The sequence below is a fragment of the Chrysemys picta genome, chromosome 3, assembly GCF_011386835.1.
Source record: "Chrysemys picta bellii isolate R12L10 chromosome 3, ASM1138683v2, whole genome shotgun sequence".
NCBI classification, from domain to species: Eukaryota; Metazoa; Chordata; order Testudines; family Emydidae; genus Chrysemys; species Chrysemys picta.
The window spans coordinates 7,343,986-7,365,157 of NC_088793.1; the positions used below are offsets into that span (position 1 = coordinate 7,343,986).

The window sequence follows — 21,172 nt, forward strand, 5'->3', positions numbered from 1 at the left end:
GTAGGGGCATTGCCAGCAGATCGAGGAACGTGATCGTTCCCCTTTATTCGACATTGGTGAGGCCTCATCTGGAGTACTGTGTCCAGTTTTGGGCCCCACACTACAAGAAGGATGTGGAAAAATTGGAAAGAGTCCAGCGGAGGGCAACAAAAATGATTAGGGGTCTGGAGCACATGACTTATGAGGAGAGGCTGAGAGAACTGGGATTGTTTAGTCTCCAGAAGAGAAGAATGAGGGGGGATTTGATAGCAGCCTTCAACTACCTGAAGGGGGGTTCCAAAGAGGATGGAGCTCGGCTGTTCTCAGTGGTGGCAGATGACAGAACAAGGAGCAATGGTCTCAAGTTGCGGTGGGGGAAGTCCAGGTTGGATATCAGGAAAAACTATTTCACTAGGAGGGTGGTGAAACACTGGAATGCGTTACCTAGGGACGTGGTGGAGTCTCCTTCCTTGGAGGTTTTTAAGGCCCGGCTTGACAAAGCCCTGGCTGGGATGATTTAGCTGGGAATTGGTCCTGCTTTGAGCAGGGGGTTGGACTAGATGACCTCTTGAGGTCCCTTCCAACTCTGATATTCTATGATTCTATGATTCAGTCCCCCAACCTGAAGCAAATACTCACCAGCAACTATACACACCACACCACAGAAACACTAACCCAGGAACCAATCCCTGCAACAAACCTCGTTACCTACTCTGCCCCCATATCTACTCTAGCGACACCATCATAGGACCCAACCACATCAGCCACACCATCGGGGGCTTATTCACCTGCACATCTACTAATGCAGAGATGGGCAAACTACAGCCCGCAGGCCCCCTCCTGCCCCGGGAGGCTCGCCCCTGGCCCCTAGCCTGCTGTTCCCCCTCCCTCACAGCCTCAGCTCGCCCCACAGCCGGCTTTGAAGGGGAAAGCACTGCTTCTCTCCAGCCGCTGGCCGCGCGGCTGCCCCTGCTCCTCCTGAGTCGTCCGGCCCGTGCTCACAGGGCCGCATTCCGAAAGGGGCTTTAGAGCTGCAGGCCAGGGCCCTGGGGCCCCCTCAGCCCAGGGCCCTGCAGCCCCTAAAGCCCCTGCGTTCCGAGTGGCCCTGCCTGCGGATGGGGAGGGAAGTGGGGGGGGGGGGGCAGCTTCCCCGCTCGCTCGCTCCCAGAAAGTCCTAAGCGCCACCAAACAGCTGTTTGGCAGCGGGAGAAGCGCTGGGAGGGAGGGAGGAAGGGGGAGGAGGCGGAGAAGAGGGACTTGTGCAATGCTCTCTTATAAAGTCAGCCAAATGACATTATAAGGGAGCATTGCACAACTTTAAACGAGCACATTCCCTAATGGAGCAGCGACGTAACTTCAAAACAACGTTAAGCGGGAGGACATTAAGTGAAGAGTTACTGTATTGGAAAGCTGTTTCCCTTATGATAGTTTTTTTTCCCCCCTCTCTTCCAGCTTTTTCTCTGAGTACAGTATTGCTCCCAAACTGAAGTGTGATTTCCCCCACCCCTATTTGTTTAAGTCTTCTTGTCGATTATCAAATACAGCCAGGGCTCCCTTTGCTACCCCCTAATAAAAGGGGATGGGGGTGAATGAATTCGTTCAAACCATACACTCTTTTTCTGCACTAGAACTCCCCCCAATCATTGTAAATTAATTTGGCTTTCTTAAAAGCATAAGGCACATATACATCAACCCCCGTAACTTCAGAACTGTCTCACTTCGCAGCACAGACCCTGACAGACACGTGAAAGCTACAGATTTAGGCCACAAATCTAAATTACTAAATCTGAATGTGGAATGAAGTCCTGCAAACTAGGATCCCACATTGGCCCCCAGCCAGAAACCATGACTCCCACCAAGGAAGAGACCCAATATAACACCAGATGGCCCCTAAGATGCAACAGTTACCACTCCCTTCCCATCTCCTGCAAGTGCCCTGCACTCCTCCATCCAGGACATAAGCATTCTGATTCCCTAACAAAAGCCCTTTGGGACAAGATATATGGAAATCTGGAGCCTCCCACCAAGCACCTTGCGCTGCTCTATCCAGGAGGAAAAGGATCACAGAAATGTCAGGCTGGAAGGGACCTCAACAGGTCATCTAGTCCAGTCCCCGGTGCCGAGGCAGGACCAAGTAAACCTGGACCATCCCTGACAGGGGACTGTCCAACCTCCTCTTAGAAACCTCCCATGATGGGGATTCCACAATCTCCCTTGGAAGCCTGTTCCAGAGCTTAACTCCCCTCAGAAAGAACAGGAATACTTGTGGCACCTTAGAGACTAACAAATTTATTAGAGCATAAGCTTTCGTGGACTACAGCCCACTTCTTTGGATGCATATAGAGTGGAATATATATTGAGGATATATATATATACACACCTACAGAGAGCATGAACAGGTGGGAGTTGTCTTACCAACTCTGAGAGGCCAATTCAGAAGTTTTTTTCTCTTACTTAAGTGATAATCAAGATATCAAACTGTCTGTACTGGGCTATCTTGATTATCACTTCAGAAGTTTTTTTCTCTTACTTAATTGGCCTCTCAGAGTTGGTAAAACAACTCCCACCTGTTCATGCTCTCTGTATGTGTGTATGTATATATCCTCAATATATATTCCACTCTATATGCATCCAAAGAAGTGGGCTGTAGTCCACGAAAGCTTATGCTCTAATAAATTTGTTAGTCTCTAAGGTGCCACAAGTACTCCTGTTCTTTTTGCAGATACAGACTAACACAGCTGCTACTCTGAAATCTAACTCCCCTCAGGGGTAGAAAGCTCTCCCGCCCCCCCCCCGGCCCCCCAACATCTAACCTAATCTCCCTTGCTGCATATTAAGCCCATTCCTTCTTGTCCTACCTTCAGCAGGGAAAAAAAAAAATCACTTCTTCCCTTTATCACAGCCCTTAACATATCTGAAGCCTTATCACCGCCCCCCCAGAATTTTCTTTTCTTCCAGATTAAACATGCCCAGTTGCTTTGAGGTTTCCTCACAGGTCAGGTATTTGCTCTCCTCTAGACTCTCTCTCGTGTCCACATCTCTCCCAAAGGGTGGTGCCCAGAACTGGACACCCCAGCTGAGGCCTCACCCGCGCTAAACTGAGCAGGACCATTACCTCCTGTATCTTACCTATGGTATTCCTGTTAATATGCCCTCCAGAATGATATTGGCCTTTTTTACAACTGCATCATGTTTATAATTCTCATGGAACTTGTGACCCACTAAAACCCCAGACCCTGTTCAGCAGTATGACCTGTCTAGCCAGTTACCCCCCATTTGGTAGCTCCGCATTGGATTTTTCCTTCCTGTAGTAAGATGAGTCCCTGAAACATAAACCCTTGTATCAGAGGCCTGGTATGAGGCCTGAGGCCTGAACTAAAGGAATGGTCAAGACCTTGCTAACCTAAAGCAAAAAAGTTATGCTGTGGGCCGGGGGCAGGCCCTGCTCAGAGAAGTTGGCAAGAAGGCGGCAGCTAAAGCACGTAGACACATATAAGCACTAATAAGTTGAACATGTGCCAAGATGGCACCAGAACATTCCGGTACAAACACATCCCATAGAGATAACAAGGAACAGGCAGACCCATCCAAAAGACAGGATCAAAAGGACAATGTGATGAATAGACTTCTTTGTTCGAACCAACCTGTACCAGGGGAGAGGCAGCACCCTAATGCGTAGAGGGGTTGTACCTCAATCCGTCAGGAGTGATGTGTAACCTGTTTGTACCTGTATATAAGAATGCACCTCTAAGTGGACGTCCTTGTCTGGCCTAGGGGGCAGTGGAGAGTCCCGCCACTGACTGAGCCGGTCCATTGTCAGGGGGCACATATTCGTAGTATGGCCTGTAGAGTCTGCGGGGAACTATTATTGTGCTTCGTTTGACAATCAACCTGGCCGGGGGCCTTCATCCCTTATCGGAGTCTGTGGTCATTGGGAGTTCTCTCGGGGTTTGCTGTGTCAGCGATCTGCAGAGCCGGAGCAGCACACGGAGGGAACATGCACCCAGCCAACTGTTATCATCGAACGGAGCAGAGCACCACACCGGTAGCATCTGACGACACTTCCTAAGCGTAGTTCTTGTCTCTACTGAATTTCATCTTGTTGACTTCAGACCAAAGCTCCCATTTGTCAAGGTCATTCTGAACCTCCCCCCACACGCCCTGCAACCCCCCGCACCCGAGGGTACACAGGTGCTCTGAACCTCCCCACACGTCCTGCAACCCCCCGCACCCGAGGGTACACAGGTGCTCTGAACCTCCCCCCACATTCCCTGCAACCCCCCACACCCCAAAGAACACAGGTGCCCTGAACCCCCCCACACCCCAAAATACATGGGTTCCCTGAACCTCCCCATATACGCCCTGCAACCCCTCGCCCCCCAAAGTACACAGGTGCCCTGAACCTCCCCCCACATGCCCTGCAACCCCCTGCACCCCAAAGTACACAGGCAGGGATTTCCCCACACACACCCTGGATTTCCCCAACACCCCCCCCCCCCAGTTTTGTGAACTAGCTACATGCAGTGTTGCCAATTTAGTGATTGTTTGGACATTTGAATTGAAATTGAAACATTAATACATACACCTCTACCTCGATAGAACGCTGTCCTCGGGAGCCAAAATATCTTACCGCGTTATAGGTGAAACCACGTTATATTGAACTTGCTTTGATCCGCCGGTGTGCGCAGCCCTGCCCCCCCGGAGCACTGCTTTACCGCATTATATCCAAATTAGTGTTATATCGGGTGGCGTTATACGGAGGTAGCGATGTACTTTAAAAGCATATAAAGTGTATGATAAAATATGTGCATCTGAAAAAGTATAATAGATTTGAAAAGTATGTACATAGACTAGCTTCCTTATACAGGTGTTGCTTTTATGACAATGTCAGTGCATTCATTTCGGTGATGTTGGCCAACCGAATCATTTCAAATGATGATTTGTAAGCGAAGTCTAAATGAGCTCTCCCTGACAGCTAGTGATGAGCTGGGGGAAAGGCTTCAGGGCCAGATTGTATTCACAGTCACACCTAATCTACCTAAGTATCCGGCAAACAGAGCGGTGTTGCCCAAGTGATAGATTTTTGGCTGGGTTTGGGTTACAAATCACCTGAATGCCGGGGGGGGGGGGATAAAATGTTGTTATTCTTATTGTATGAGTAAAGGGCAGTAGAATTGTACTTATCTGTGCTGATTGAGGGCATCAGGAGAGAGGGTGGGAACAGGTGTTTTGCTTGATGGTCTGCCCCAGTCACAAGTACTACTTGACCTGCCCCTCTCCACTGTTTAAAGACAGAGCTGATTAGGCTCCATAGATAGTCTTTTGTTTTCTTAAGTGACCACTACAGCTGAAATCACTGATAATCAGGTCTAAGTGTGTAGACCTGCTGTGGGACAGCGTTTGTGTGGAAGAGATGGCCCAGTCTGCACTAGCAGCGAGGTTCCCCCCCCCCCGCGAGCTCAGCTGAAATCACTGAGAGCTGGGTGGAACCTCAAGAGACCAACTCGCAGAGGACACTAGGGTGATCAGATTACCAGTGTAAAATATCAGGACGGGGGCGGAGCCAAAAAAAGGGGGGGGCGGAGCAAAAAGGGGGGGAACGGAGCAAAAAAAAAAAAAGTTTTAAGGGGCCTGGGGCATTAGCAGGCCCCGCGCGCTGCCCTCCCCGCGGAGCCTCTCGCCCCCTGGCCCGCCACGGGCATATGCGGGGCGCAGTGGGTCTGGGCGGGGGCAGCGCGGAGCGGGCAGGAGCCGGGTGGGCGGCAGGGGCCGAATCCCCGCTGCTGCTGGGGAGCCCCGCGCCTCTCCCTCCCGCTCGCGGCTGTGGCTCCTTCCCGGCGCGATGTGCCCTTCGCTGCCCCGGGCACATGCGGCGCGCGTCCCCCGCACCTAGTCTCCCTCCCGCCGGGAAGGAGCAGCTGGACGTGCGCCGCATGTGCGCGGGGCAAGCCGGGGGGGTGCGTCCGTCCGGGAAGGAACCGCAGCCGCGAGCGGGACGGAGAGGCGCGGGGCTCCCCAGCAGCAGCGGGGATTCGGCCCACGCCACCCACCCAGCCCCCGCCCGGACCCACCGCGCTGCCCCGCAGGCTGCAGGGCTGGAGCAGCCTCCAGGCTGCACTCCCGGCCCCAGGTGAGGCAGCCCGGGAAGAAGCCCTCTGGCGCGGCAGGGGGGTGGTGGGGGGGGGGGAAGGGCTCACAGCTGAGCCTCCCTGTCTCCCTCCCTTGCCAGGCCCCCTTTGCCTGCTCGCCCGCCCGGTGCCCGGGTGCTGGAGCTAACTCACCAGCTCCAGGATCCAGGCACCGCCGCCGCCACCCCCTCCCTCCAGGCTTGCACCGCCATGCTGCAAGCCTGGGAGGGAGGAGGAATGCTGGGGAAGAGGCGGGGCCAGGGCGGCGATTTGGGGAGGGAGCCAATGGGGGAAGGAGGGGGCGGAGCCCGAGCGCCAGAGTGGAAGGGAAAATTTCTTCTTTGTCCAGTGTCCCGACCAAACATTGGTCGGGACGCGGGACAAAGAAGCAAATATCGGGACAGTCCCGATAAAATCGGGACGTCTGGTCACCCTAGAGGACACAGTGGCAGGGACAAGCAGAAGGTGACTGCACAGGCCCATTGGCAACAGAGCAATGGAGTGAACGGTGGCACAACGAACAACAGTGGCCAGAGCAAACAGTGAGCAGCTGGAGGAACAAGCAAGGTGCCTTCTTGCCCCCCACCTGGGAGGTGAACTCATGTGAAAGCACCTCTGAACTCTGAGTCTCCACTGACCAAGGACAACACCGGTGAGTGTTAATGAGGCTGTTAAGAATGCTGGAGACACAACACAGTTCATGCGACCAAACATGGCTGTGGCATCCTACTTTCTATTTAAGCAAGAGATACCACACACTACAAATTGGAGGCCAATGTTAAGTGCATTGTCACTTGTTAATCCTGAAGTTGAACACTGGTTCTGAACAAGACCAGCAAGTGATCACTGTCTTTCTGCAAGAAACTCAACTGACTGGCTAGAAGCATGCAGTGCAACAGTGAAAGACTCAACAGTTGAAAAAGTGAAGAACTCTCTCACCACATTCAAAAAATTTGCATACATGGCTGATGAATGCACCGACGCAAATAGACATCAAGTATTAAGTCATTGTGTACATTATCTTGATGTTAGTGGTAGGCGAATAGATGCATTTCTAGGTGTTCAAGTTATAGAAGACACATCGGCTGCATCTGTGACAACCCACATCTTAGAAGAGTTAAATGCTTGTCAGTTGGACCCCAAACAGATGGCTGCTTGTGCATTTGAGGGCGCTGCAAATGTCTCTGGAAGACATGGTGGAGTACAAGCTTTGCTCAGAAAAAAGCGTAACCCTAATCTCTCCTATACACACTGCAGAGGCCATCTACTCCAACTAGCGTTAGTACAAACTGCAGACTCTTCAAAAGACATTTAAAAAGCTATAAATGTTATGTTTTCATTATATTCTTTTTTCAGCAAGAGTCCAAAAAGACTGAATATCTTGGAAAATATAAAAGATACTCATAGACTTTAAGGTCAGAAGGGACCATTATGATCATCTGGTCTGACCCCCTGCATGCTGCAGGCCACAAAACCCTTCCCTGGACTCTGCCGTTGAAGTCCCCAATCCTGTGTTTTAGTGACTTCAATCGGCAGAGACCCTCCTGCTAGTGATCCCTGCCCCATGCTGCGGAGGAAGGCGAAAAACCTCCAGAGGCTCAGCCAATCTACCCTGGAGGAAAATTCCTTCCCGACCCCAAATATGGCGATCAGCAAGACCCCGAGCATGTAGGCAAGAGTCTCCAGTCTGACCCCTGTTGGCCATTATACTATTTACGTACCATTGCTTGGTTTTCCTTGGCTACTATGTTTTACCATTAAACCATTCCCTCCATAAACTTATCTAACTTAATCTTAAAACCAGACAGGTCCGTCGCCCCCACTGTTTCCCTCGGAAGGCCGTTCCAATATTTCACCCCTCTGACGGTCAGAAACCTTCGTCTAATTTCAAACCTGAACTTCCCCACGGCCAGTTTATATCCATTCGTTCTCGTGTCCACATTAGTACTAAGCTGGAATAGTTCCTCTCCCTCCCTTGTATTTATCCCTCTGATATATTTAAAGATAGCAATCATATCCCCCCTCAGCCTTCGCTTTGTCAGACTAAACAACCCAAGCTCCTCTAGTCTCCTTTCATACGACAGGTTTTCCATTCCTCTGATCATCCTAGTCGCCCTTTTCTGCACCCGTTCCAGTTTGAGTTCATCTTTTTTAAACATGGGAGACCAGAACTGCACACAGTACTCCAAATGAGGTCTCACCAGCGCCTTATACAATGGAAGCAGCACCTCCTTATCCCTACTAGATATCCCTCGCCTAATGCATCCCAAGACCGCATTGGCTTTTTTTACCGCCACGTCACATTGTCGACTCATAGTCATCCTGCGGTCTACAAGGACCCCTAGGTCCTTCTCCTCTTCTGTTACTTCTAACCAATGCGTCCCCATCTTGTAACTAAAATTGTTATTAGTCATCCCCAAGTGCATCACCTTACACTGGGACTGAAGTTCAAATTAGTCCAACCTGGGAAAACCCTCTGGCTTTCTCATGAGCCATCCTTGGCTGTTGTCTTAAAATTACTCCAGCCATTATTACTAACTTTGGAAAGTATCTGCCAAGATGGGATGGATCTAAGTAGTGAGGCTGGGGGATTACTTTTGCTACTATGTTTAGAGAAGACTATTACCATTCTCTCTCTCTTGTAAGTCTACTGTTGAAACCACTTGGGTCATTAAACAATGCCATCCAGGTATCTGCTACAACACTAGTAGATCTTTGGATCAAAGATCAAAGTAGCTTGTTTTGCTGGACAATCAGAGAGATATCCATTGAAAAAGTACTGGAAGAAGCAAAGACTTCACTCCAGAAGTTGACTAATGAAGGCATTTATTTTGAATCCTTAAGTGAAGGGACAAGAAGTATTTGTTAAGACAATTGAAAAAGTACAGACTTGATTCTTAAAAATCTATAACAGCGACTTCTAGATTCTACTCAACTACGTAGCTTTTACAGATCCCTGTCCTATAAAACACTAACAGTTGAGTGAAGTGAGACACTACCAGCAATGGGGTTGCCATGTGCTCAGAAAAGAATAGAAAATTTGAACACTGAGTGGAATATCATACGACGAATGAATGAAGATTTTACTTCAACTTCTTTTTTATCATCACTAGTGGCTCGACCCAATCTTTATGCTATATTTCCTGAGATGAAAGAAGTAGGAATTTATCTCTTGCTACTCCCAGTCACAACAAGTTGAGTGTTCTTTTTCCATCATTACATAGAATTTTGTGTTCTGAAAGAAGTCATCTTCCTGATCATGTGAATGAACTAATGAACATATCAACTGAAAGAATGGAAGTACTGGACACATGATGAACACGTTGCATTCAAGAAGTTCATTAACAGAGTTGTGCAAAATTATAACAAGAAACCAAGAAGGATGTAGATGTAGAGCTTCATAGAAGGCTTGAGTAGCCAAATTTAGTTTGTGTGATTTCAATCATAAAACAGCTTTCAGTTTTTACTATGGTGCCATACAGCCACCTTCACCCTCACAGTCTTACCCCTCATCGGCCTCTCCCATAAATTCAAACACACACACACACCCATTTCAATTCCTGGGGAAAACACAGTACACAGGTGTCCTGAACCTCCCCCCAAACACCTGCAACCCCCCACACCCCAAGGTGGCCTCTATCCCTCACCCTAAGGTACAAAGTTGCCCTGGACCATCCCAAATGCACAACCCTGCTACCCCACGATGCTCCGAACCTTCCCCCCAAATGCCCATCACCCCCCACCCTAGATACAAGGGGGCCTTGAATCCCCCCCACATACCCTTCAAACCCCCCCAACATACAAGCTGCCCTGCACACCCCCCACCTGCCCTGCACGTACCCGCCGCCACAGTGCCCTGAACCCCCCCTCCCCGGCGTCCCACAACCCCAACCACACTCCGCCCCCGAGCCGTGCAGGTGGAGCAAAGGCTGGGGCTCTGAGAACGCAGTACGGGCGACCCCGAGACACACAAAATTAACCCATCATTTCTATGGGCTTCGCTGCCCGGCAACCCGAGAAGCAGGCTCGGGCGGGCGGGGACTAGCGCCTACCTGGGCAGGTGCAGCGACGCCTCGTAGCGGCCGAAGGCGCCCAGCGGGCTGGGGGTGAAGAGCACCCCGCCCAGGTCGAACAGCACCAGCCGCCGCGCCATGACCGCCGCCTGAGCCGCTCTGGGGAGCCGTGGCCCCTCTATGGGGGGGTATAGAGCACCGGGCCACGCCCATCAGCGCCGCCTGGCCACGCCCCTTCACGGGCCACGCCCCTTCTGGCACTCCAGCCCCGCCTCGAGAGCCAGGCTCCTCTGGGTCCTAGAGCCCGTTGCAGGCGCCCTGGTCTCACGAGCTGAGACCCTGCCCCGTGGGTGGTTTGGTGCAGTGACATCACAGCAGTATAAGCCCTGGCAGGGGGCGGGGCTCCTTAGCAGGGCACGTGCATGGGGGCATGAGGCGTGTAAGGGGCGATGGGGCTTGCTGGGCTGAAAGGCCTGTTGGTGGGAAGGGCTGGGGTTAAGCTGCCCAGGCCAGCGCAGGCAGAGCATAAGACCGGCCGTACTGGGTCAGACCAAAGGTCCATCTAGCCCAGTAGCCTGTCTTCCGGCAGTGACCAATGCCAGCTGCCCCAGAGAGAATGAACAGAACGTGCAATGGCCAAGAGCATGGGGACACCCAGAGCATGGGGCTGCATCCTTGACCATCTTGGCTAATAGTCCTCAATGGACGTATCTACTTCTTTTTTTCACCCCCTTATAGTTTTGGCCTTCACAACATCCCCTGGCAAGGAGTTCCACAGGTTGCCTGTGCGTTGTGTGAAGAAATACTTCCTTTTGTTTGTTTTAAATCTGCTGCCCGTTAATTCGGCCTAAGAAGAGAAGCCTCATCAGATAGCCCAAGGCCTTGTGGGAGTGGATAGATAACCACACAGGTCCAGTGTACCCCAGTGTTCTGCAAGAAGGGAACTGTGGGAGCTTTGGCAGTTTGGTTGCTATGCAGCATCTAAGCAGCTGGACCCCATTTATGGATAGGAATTATTAAAAAATAATGTAAATCGTGAATATTAATGCTTAATTATGGACACTCTCAAGGCCACATATGGATAGAGGCAGCTATTGACCTCATTATAATCAAGGTAAACGATCAGATCTGGTGTATAGTATTATTGCCATAAGGAAGGGTATAAAATACTGTGCCCAGTTCCTGGGTTTGTCAGGTCCTTGAGCCAGTCTAAACTGAATCAGGACCTTTCTTCTGATGGGCTCCACTTACTTTCCCCTTCTATTGTTGTTTCCAATGGTCTCCACAACTTGTATGAGCAATGCAGGGATCCACTTTACTGCACTTGTCTAAGTGTATTGATCCTTTCCTAGGATTTCAGTTAGAATATCAGGGTTGGAAGGGACCTCAGAAAAAAATCATCTAGTCCAACCCCCTGCTCAAAGCAGGACCAGTACCCAGACAGATTTTTGCCCCAGATCCCTAAATGGCCCCCTCAAGGATTGAACTCATAACCCTGAGTTTAGCAGGCCAATGCTCAAACCACTGAGCTCTCCCTCCCCCAACATTAGCTGGATTTGTAGTAAATAATGTTTCTCTGTTTGTTTCAGCAAATCCCATGTTCTCAGTTAAGTAGCCCCCTAGGAAAAGAAGCTGTTAGCAGATAGTGCCTGTTGCACGCCAATACATAATCTTATAAGTGTAATAATTGTTCAGGTTACAGGCGGCTAGTTGCCCCTCCATCAGGCTGTGCCGGCCTGGGGGCGGGGCCACACACCGTCCCGGGGAAGATAAGAATGAGTCCCACGGGGATGCAGGATATGATAGCCTCTTCCCACCAGGGAGCCCCATGAGGCAACCTCCCCCCCCCCCCATCTACATGGGTAGTGACTTCTCCAGGACACCAGGGTCCCCCACACTGCCCCCCCTCCACAGGGCCACAGTCATCACCCAGGACACCGGGATCCCCCACACGCAGCACTCCTCCATTCACGTCAATGAGCCCCCCAAGACACTGAGATCCCCTCTACACAGCCCTCTCCATCCACAAGGGCAGCAGCTACCCCCCCCACCCCCGGACACCGGGATCCCCACACAGCACTCCCCTATCCATAAAGACAGGGACTCCCCCCAGGACACCAGGGTCCCCACACACAGCACCCATCCATCCACAGGGTCACAACGCCAACCCAGGACACCAGATAAAACAGCACAGAGCCCCAACCACAGGGGCAGTGACTCCCCTTAGGACACTGGGGTCCCCACACAGCGCCCCTATCCACAGGGACAGAGATCCCCCCCGCAGGATCTCTTTCGACCTGCATCTAAAGAGCAACAACACAAATACACAACCCTAGTTCCACACTGCACTCCATGCCGAGCAGCTGTTCCTATTGGACTCTTAACGATCAATGAACAGGGCAGCCAGGAGACCTGGGCTCTATTCCCATCTCTGCCCTGCTTCTCTTGTGCAAGTCCCACCCTCTCCCTTTGCTTCATCTTCTTTGGCTGTAAAGTGGGGATTATGTTGTTCCCCTGCCTTTGTGAAGTGCTTCGAGATTTGTGGAAGAAACGCCCTGAGTCAGCGCTAAGTCCTGTTATTAGTACTGGCTGAAATCCGGAATTCCTGTGCCTTGGGAAATTCAGAAAGTAAACATGAAACTCATGGGCACGAAAGCGCACAATTGTGAAACTTCCCATCCAACAGGAGAACTGAGGAGTGGGCGGGTGGGTGTGAAATGTTCACTTCAAAAAATCGAAATGACATGCCATTGTGACCTCTTCTAAATGAAATTGACAAGGCTCCCCGAGCTGCCCAAATTGCTGGCCGCCTGCTGGATGGGCCAGAAATCCTGAGAGCCCCGACTTCAGGCTCCGCCGTAGGTGGCAAGGCAGATGACCTAGAAGGAAACCAGGCTGGCTTCCCTTGGAAAAACCTTCCATTAGAAAATGTCCAGTTAGCTCCATTTATTACTGTGCATCGGGAGAGTTAGCAAAGGAGAGGTCCTGTTAGATCAATGCAGCCCAGGATACTGCCCGCCAACAATACAGTTGATCTTAGACTAAGGGGGCTCTGCGCCTAGGGGCCAGATTCCCAACTGGAGTAAACTGACATCAATTGACATCAATGCAGCCAGGCTGATTTATACCAGCTGAGGATCTAGCCCGTAGTGAATTGGAGCTAATACCTGCTGAAAGAACGAGGAGTCCTTGTGGCACCTGAGAGACTAACAAATGTATTTGGGCATAAGCTTTTGTGGGCTAAAACCCACTTCATCAGATGCATGCAGCGGAAAATATACAGTAGGAAGATATATATACTCAGAGAACATGAACAAATGGGTGTTGCCATACCAACTATAACTAGAGTAATCAATTCAGGTGGGCGATTATCAGCAGGAGAAAAAAAACCTTTTGTAGTGATAATCTGGATGGCCCATTTCCAACAGTTGACAAGAAGGTGTGAGTAAGAGTAGGGGGGAAAAAATTATCATGAGGAAATAGTTTTTACTTTGTGTAATGACCCATCCACTCCCAGTTTTTATTCAAGCCTAATTGAATGGTGTCCAGTTTGCAAATTAATTCCAATTCAGCAGTCTCTCATTGGAGTCTGTTTTTGAGGGTTTTTTGGTGGAGTATTGCCACGTCGAGGTCTGTAATTGAGTGACCAGGGAGGTTGAAGTGTTCGCCGACTGGTTTTTGAACGTTATAATTCTTGACATCTGATTGGTGTCCATTTAGTCTATACTTGCTGAGCCATTGGAGTGTGTAGAGAGCACTGGGGTGACGTGTTTTCATTTCCGTGGCGATGGGCAGCTGCCTTTTAGAGCAGTTGTAGCTTGCGCGCAGCTCCCCAGCAGTGGTCCGGATGTGAAGAAACAAGACATGGTGCATGGTGGCTCAAGCTATCCTGGATACTGCTTTTCCAAGCCTTGCTCCCCCCGGCTATTCCCCTGCCTGGGCCATTTTGACACACAATGCTATTTACATCCACCGAGCTGGACAGCAGGTCAGGACCATTCAGGGAAGATCACCAGCTCCTCTTCCCTGTTCAAAAGCCGGGTTCACTCACACTGGTGGAAGAGAGACCGATTTGTCCCTCCATGTCTTCCCAGGGATCTGCAGCTTCCTCTTCCTCTTCGAATGAAGGCTTTGTGGGTCAGGCATTAGCGTTCCTCAGATGTGAAGTAAATCTAAAGCACGCACTAGTGCTGGGGAGAAAGCCCCCGTTCAGTCTGATGCTACTCACACTGACGTGCTGCCTTCCAGCACACACTCACTGACCCCCTTTCCGATGCCAAGGCCAGGGCGTGGGACAGGAAAACACCCCGCGTGAGCCCCGGGGTGGGGGAGTGCTTTGGCTGTATGGCATAGAAAGGAAACCAGACGGGGTGGGGGGGTCCTGGTTGAGCTATGTCCAGTCTCCCTTCTATCTTGGTTCTGGAGCAACTGACCTGGGGAGAAAGGCTGTGTTTGGATCCACTGGAGGATAACAGCGGGTGAGCTCAGACGCAGAGGCCCTTGCCATGGTGAGTCGGAAATCTTTGATCTGCTTGGCTTCTTCTTGAGGGCGGGGAGGAGGGAGACTCAGAGGAGTGGATTTGACTGCCATCCCCTCTTCCTTCCATTGGGGTCCAGGTGGGCAGAAACCTCTGGTCTCGTTATTAGAGGAGTGAATGCATTCACAAGCTGACTCCCCGCCACCCTCCATCAGTTCAGAAGCCCGGGTATTCGTTGCTCAACACAGAGAGGCAGGATTGCCAGGGCATAGCGCTGGCAGCTTGGCATCAGGAACCCTGACTCTCTTCGCAACGGAGAGATCTAAGGCTGGAGAAGGCTGTGAGGGGCTAAGGCCCAGATTCACAAAGGTATTTAGGTGCCTAAGTCCCCAAATCAATGGGAGTGAGGTACCTAATTAAATACCTTTGGAGAACAGGATGTAAGCGAGCACGGATGCAAAAAGGGCTTCCTCGAGGAGCTGGCCTGTTCCGAAGCAGTGAGTTACATCTGGCAGGAACAAGGGAGGATTTGGAGAACCTGAGTAAGGGACACTCCAAATCCACGTAAACAGGTTGACTGTCGTACGGCACCGTCCCTATCCACGCCCTCGCTCTCTGCCAGCCAGCTAATGGGGCACGTCCGATGAATCGAAAGCCACAGCAGGTGCGATATCTGACTAAATAAACACAGGTGATGTGAACACACTGGCGTCCAAATGCCCCATGGAACAGGGGGGTCTTCTCTGAAGGAGAAGATGGAGCAAGCAGGCCGTTAGTTGGAGGCTGTTCTAGGCTTGTGACATGGATATAAGGCAGCCTGACTATTTCAGGGACAACCTCATGTGACAAGGAGAAGCAGCACCCTGGAAAGGGTTAGGGGAGTTGTGTCTATCATGTGGCTGGGCAAGGAAGAGGGGGCTGGACCTAGGGGGCAGATGGGGAGGGTATGTCCTGTTTTCTCCTAGCTGCTGGAGATTGGGGAAAAGCCTCTGGGGAATGTAAGCAGCATTTGTATGTCGAGTTGCTTTATTTTATGTTATTGATGTCTTATTGATGACACCTTAAATGACTGCTTCTTGGAGCAGCTGGTCCTGGAACCCACCAGAGGAGAGGCAATTCTTGATTTAGTCCTAAGTGGAGCACAGGATCTAGTCCAAGAGCTGAATATAGCCGGACCACTAGGCAATAATGACCAAATATAATTAAATCAAACAATAAACTGGGCCAAGGCCAGGGCATTAAAAAGACTCAGGTGTGGCGTTTGCTTCCCTTCCTGGGCTGCTGAAACAGCCCACCAGCCCGCGCCGCCCCATACACATCTCTACGTTCATAGATTGTAAGACCTCCTGCGGAATGCAGGCGGTAGAATTTCAGCCTGTGCTTCCTGCAGTGAGCCCAGAACTTCTGGATGCGTGAGAGCACAGTTTTTAGAAAGTGACATCATAGAATCGTAGGACTGGGAGGGATCTCAAGAGGTCATCTAGTCCAGGCCCCTGCACTGAGCCAGAACTAAGTATTATATAGACCATCCCTGAACAGGGCTGGCTCCAGGCACCAGCCCACCAAGCATGTGCTTGGGGCGGCGCCTGGAGGGGGGCGGCGCGGCGGGGCGGGGCGCTCCGGCCCGAGAGCGGGGCCGCTACTGGGCTTGCCGCCCTCCCCGCGGCGCTCCGGCCGCCAGGGAAAGTGGAGCCGCAGCAGGCTCGCCACCCTCCCCCCGGCGCTCTGTCCGGTCGGGGAGAGCGGGGGGCCCCGGCCGGACTCGCCGCCCTCCTCCCGGCGCTCTGGCCGCAGAGGGCTCTCCACCCTCCCCCCGGTGCTCTAGCCGCTGGGGAGAGCGAAGAGCCCCGGCCGGGCTCGCCGCCCTGCTCCCGGCGCTCTTGTTCTATCCTTAGAGGCTAAGGTGAACAAGTTTTCTCCCTCCTCCTTATGACACCCTTTTAGATACCTGTAAGCCCGTTGCTTCTTGTACTATCAGAGGTTAACAAGAAAAATTTTTCTCCCTCCTTCTTGTAACCACCTTTCATGTACTTGAAAACTGTTATCATGTCCCCTCTCGGTCTTCTTTTTTCCAGACTAAACAAAGCCAATTTTTTTAATCGTCCCTCATGGATCATGTTTTCTAGACCTTTAAACATTTTTGTTGCTCTTCTCTGGACTTTTTCCAATTTCTCCACATCTTTCCTGAAATGTGGCACCCATTTTGAATTTTAATCCTATCCAAAGAACTTGCAACCCCTCCCGATACAGGCTGGACTGTTGATTCAGATATCTGTTCCCACCTCCCCTAGGTCTCTAGAGTCTGCAAAGCTGGACTGCAAGTCTCAGGAGAGTTATGGTGCTTTGTATTTCTAGCCAGACTTGAAAGTACTATGGGGCGGAACCAACAGCCAGCGAAATCATATGGGGATATATTACCCGACCACCTGACCAGGATGCTGATAGTGACTGTGAAATGCCCAGGGAGATGAGAGAGGCTATTAAAAAAACCTCAGTAATAATAGGGGATTTCATCTATCCCCATATTGACTGGGTACATGTCTCCTCAGGACGTGATACAGAGATAAAGTTTCTTGACACCTTAAATGACAGCTTCTTGGAGCAGCTAGTCCTGGAACCCGCCAGAGGAGAGGCAATTTTTGATTTAGTCCTGAGTGGAGCACAGGATCTGGTCCAAGAGGTGAATATAGCTGGACCACTTGGTAATAGTGACCATAATATAATTAAATTTAATATCCCTGTGGTGGGGAAAACACCACAGCAGTCCAACACTGTAGCATTTAATTTCAGAAAGGGGAACGACACAAAAATGAGGAGGTTAGTTAAACAGAAATTAAAGGGTACAGCGCCAAAAGTGAAATCCCTGTAAACTGTGTGGAAACTTTTTAAAGACACCATAATAGAGGCTCAACTTAAATGTACACCCCAAATTGAAAAACATAGTAAGAGAACCAAAAAAGAGCCACCGTGGCTAAACAACAAAGTAAAAGAAGCAGTGAGAGGCAAAAAGGCATCCTTTAAAAAGTGGAAGTTAAATCCTAGTGAGGAAAATAGAAAGGAGCATAAACACTGGCAAGTGAAGTGTAAAAATATAATTACTATCCTTGCCTGTCAACTGCCCTTCTCTCCAAATCATCCCATTTCATGTTGAGATGCTTGATGTTGTTGCCAGCACAGCGTGCCCGAGGCAAAGCAACAGCGGGTTCATTGCCCGGTGTGCGTCGCGTCAATAAACACACCAGGGGGAGAAGCAAACAAAGTTTATTTGGGATCCCAAAGCGGTGCAAGGAGACTGGCAAGTCTCAAATCAAGCACATTAACAGGAACAGTTTTTCTTCTTTTATACAATTTGCAGTTAAGCCTCACCCCCCTTTTCCCTTCTAGCCCTCCCTTTCTCCCCCCCATTCCTCCCTCTACCCCTCCCGTACCTGGTAATAGTTAAGTCTTTCTTGGCAGCTATAAGCCTAGCTTGTTAGTAACTTCTTTAAACCATTATCTTGTCCTTTTTCCCTTCAGCCAGAAACATGCAGGCCTCATTATTACTGCTTGAGCAGGGGGTTGCACACAGATAACTGGTTGCTTACATATTCCAATTGCACGTGGCTTTTGAGGTTGATTAGAGTTTAAACATGGAAGGATAGAGTTTGGTTCACTTAGGCCTAGTGCAGGAAGGCTTCACTGACACTTAGTGGCCTTCCACCCTCCCGAGTTACCTAGGGTGATGCCTAGTGACGTCAACAACTCCCTCCTTTGAGAATACTCAACAAGCTTTTGGTTGAGTTTTCTCATATTCTGTGGACAAAATATGATTAAGTGCTATGAAGCTGGGGTTTTCAATGAGAGGGTATGCCGGGATTTCTGAGGAGCGGGGGGGGTGGGGGCACAAAGCTTATGGAGGAGCATTTTAAAACAAGCAATCAGGAGGAGGGTGACCAGGCACAGTACCACACTGGTGAGGAGGAGACGCACAAGGCCACCCTCTAGTCCTCCTAGGTCGGGCAACCAACTTCAAAGGGAATCGAAAACTGTGGGTTTCCTTTCCTGGGCCTTCCACTGCTTGAAAGCCTGTTTGGCTGACAGGACGTGCTTGTTAATGTCCTGTGAGTTTTCCGGGACATAAGTACAACATTCATTCCCAATAAGGACACACGTCCCGCCCTGGGAGGCTAAAACATAATCTAAGGCCTGTTTTTCAGGGACAGCAACCGGAGCTGGTATAGCTCTGAGTTAAGGCTCTTCTCTATGGCCAAGGTTTCATTGGCGAACATGGTGAGAAACACAGAGAGCCTGCGATAAAATTGGGTTAGCCGTCCCACCCCATGGGATGGGAGGAGGATTATACCCAACCTGTCTCCTTCCTTAATGGGCTCTGAGGTGGCATACAAAGATTTACGCTGCCTGGCGCGGCCAGGGGTTGTCCCTTAATGCATACTGGGGTTCAATGGTACAGTTTTGTGACAAGGGGGTACCCGAGGTATTTCTTCCCCTACTGAACCATCCCCAGCAGATATCTGACCAATTTTGGGGGACCACTCTCCAGGGTAACCCTGCTGCGTGGTGCGGGATTTGGGAGCATACTCAGCAGTTAGAGAGGTTAAACTCTTGGGCAAAGCAAACCTTCAAGGACTCATATGTGTTTGTTTCCAAGTTAGTAGGGATCCCTTTCCATCCCACATGTGCCTGGGGGGAATGGGAGGTAACGAAAGGAGTGTCCCTATGGCAAAGAGTACCACTGTGGCAGACCCTGGACCTGAACTCATGCTGGGCAGGTGACCCTAGGGCCTAACAATTACAATTCCCCAAATACCCACAAAATAACAATTACCAATAGCAGGCAGACTAAAAGCAAAAGGGACCAGACCACCAGGTTAGGCCGGCCCTGTGAAATAAACACAACCAACGCTCAGAGTTCTCGCGGGGAGTGCGCTGCGACTGTCCAAAGAGACCACAGGGCATTCCCAGCAGATCTTATTGTTTTTTTGAATAACAGTTTAAGTCCCAGGTCGTCGCTGGTAGTCCTTTTCCGTAGGCTGGACGGTCCACCGTTCAGGAGTGGGCACTGCCTTCAGACAGGAGTGATGAATCCAGTTTTTGTGTCCCTTGACCTTTGCTACTGTGTGGGAAACCAGCAGGACGGTGTGGGATCCCTTCCACTTCTCTTGGAGAGGCTAGTCCTTCCAGGTCCGAATGAGAACGGAATCGCCTGGCTGCAAGGAGTGGACAGGGGCATCCAGCGGGAGAGGCTGCAAATCTCTGGTATACCTGTGGAGAGAACAGAGAACAGCAGACAGAGAGCACATGTACTGAGATAAAAAGCCACACCCCATTTCCCACTCCCCTGCCAGAACCGGTGTACCGTTCATAGACCATGCCCTTCCAAACATAATCTCGAAGGAACTGAGCCCTAACCTGCCCTTTGGGAGAGCGTGAATGCGGAGCAAAACAAGGGGTAAGGCATCAGGCCATCCGCTGAATCGATCCACCAAAACGAAAAGGTATTTGAATCCTTGGGTCGGGGGGGAACTCAGTCAAGTCTATTTGCCAAACCAGCCCTGGGCCTGGGGTAGGTTCCAGAGTGGCTGGTGGCACTGACACTCCAGCTCGAGGGTTGTTCTTTTGGCAGACTAGACATTCAGCCTGTACCTGGGAGGCCAGGGGTCTAAGAGCCTCCCTGCCAGCGTATACCGGTAATTCTTTGTTTCTTCACCAGGGTCAGTTCTTAATGTCTTTTGTAGTCAGGAATTCCTGGACTTTGTGGTTTCAATGAAGCAAGTGTTCCTTCTTCTCTTTTCCTGAAACAGTGTGGTTCAGCATCATACAGGGAGAGGTTACTGGCACATCACCCTGTCTTTAAATAGGCTTATCATCAGTCGGAGAGTCCTCCCGAGGTGGAGGGGTCTTTTTACAGTGAGAAGCCTGGGTTCAGGTGGGCAGTCCTTGGTACTTCACAGCGGTGTTGGTGGTTAACAGGACTTGGAAAGGGCCTTTCCAGTGTGGAGCCAAAGCAGTTTTTCGTTGATGGACTTTACGTAGACCTAGTTTCCTTGTTTCAATGAATGGCAGGGCTGCTAGGGTCTTTGGGTAGCACTTCTTTTATCTGTGAGAAAAGAAACGTAACACGTTTCATTAATGCCTGACAGTGTTTTGCAGATCTCATAGTTGCTTGGGCACATTCAGGCCCCCCTTTTCTTGGTTGTCAGCCAAGTCTTTGCTGTGAACAATGCCCTTGGATGGTGCCAGCATCTTATCTTTGGACTGAGCTTGATAGCTATATTTTTTTCCTCAGTTAACTCGTTCTGTTCTTTTTCCTTCTCTCCTTCTTGGCTTCTTTTAACTTACAAAGGAAACTTCCACTCTTCACTCATACACCTTTTCCCAACAATGAACACATACACATTGCCATTATCCAGCAAAATAACTTCTATACAGAGCTTTGGAGCAACAAACCAGGACGAGCACACCCACTTTTGAGGAGTCCAACAAAGTTCAGGAGGCTCACAGTGGCTTTAAGGCAAGGGGTGAGACCCACAGCGGCAATTAACAAGTCATCCACATATTGCAGGAGGAGGACCCT

The 21,172-nt window shown here is 50.6% G+C and overlaps 1 protein-coding gene across 1 annotated transcript in view; it reads right to left on the bottom strand.

Annotated features, from left to right (window-relative positions):
• LOC101937180 (bifunctional epoxide hydrolase 2-like) overlaps positions 1 to 10,326 on the bottom strand; it is a 105,536-nt gene extending 95,210 nt beyond the window's left edge. Inside the window, exon 1 of the mRNA XM_065587430.1 lies at positions 10,160 to 10,326. Within this exon, the coding sequence (XP_065443502.1) occupies positions 10,160 to 10,260 (101 nt within the window). The 5' untranslated portion in view covers positions 10,261 to 10,326. The remainder of the gene's footprint in view (positions 1 to 10,159) is intronic.
• Positions 10,327 to 21,172: the final 10,846 nt, after the last annotated feature.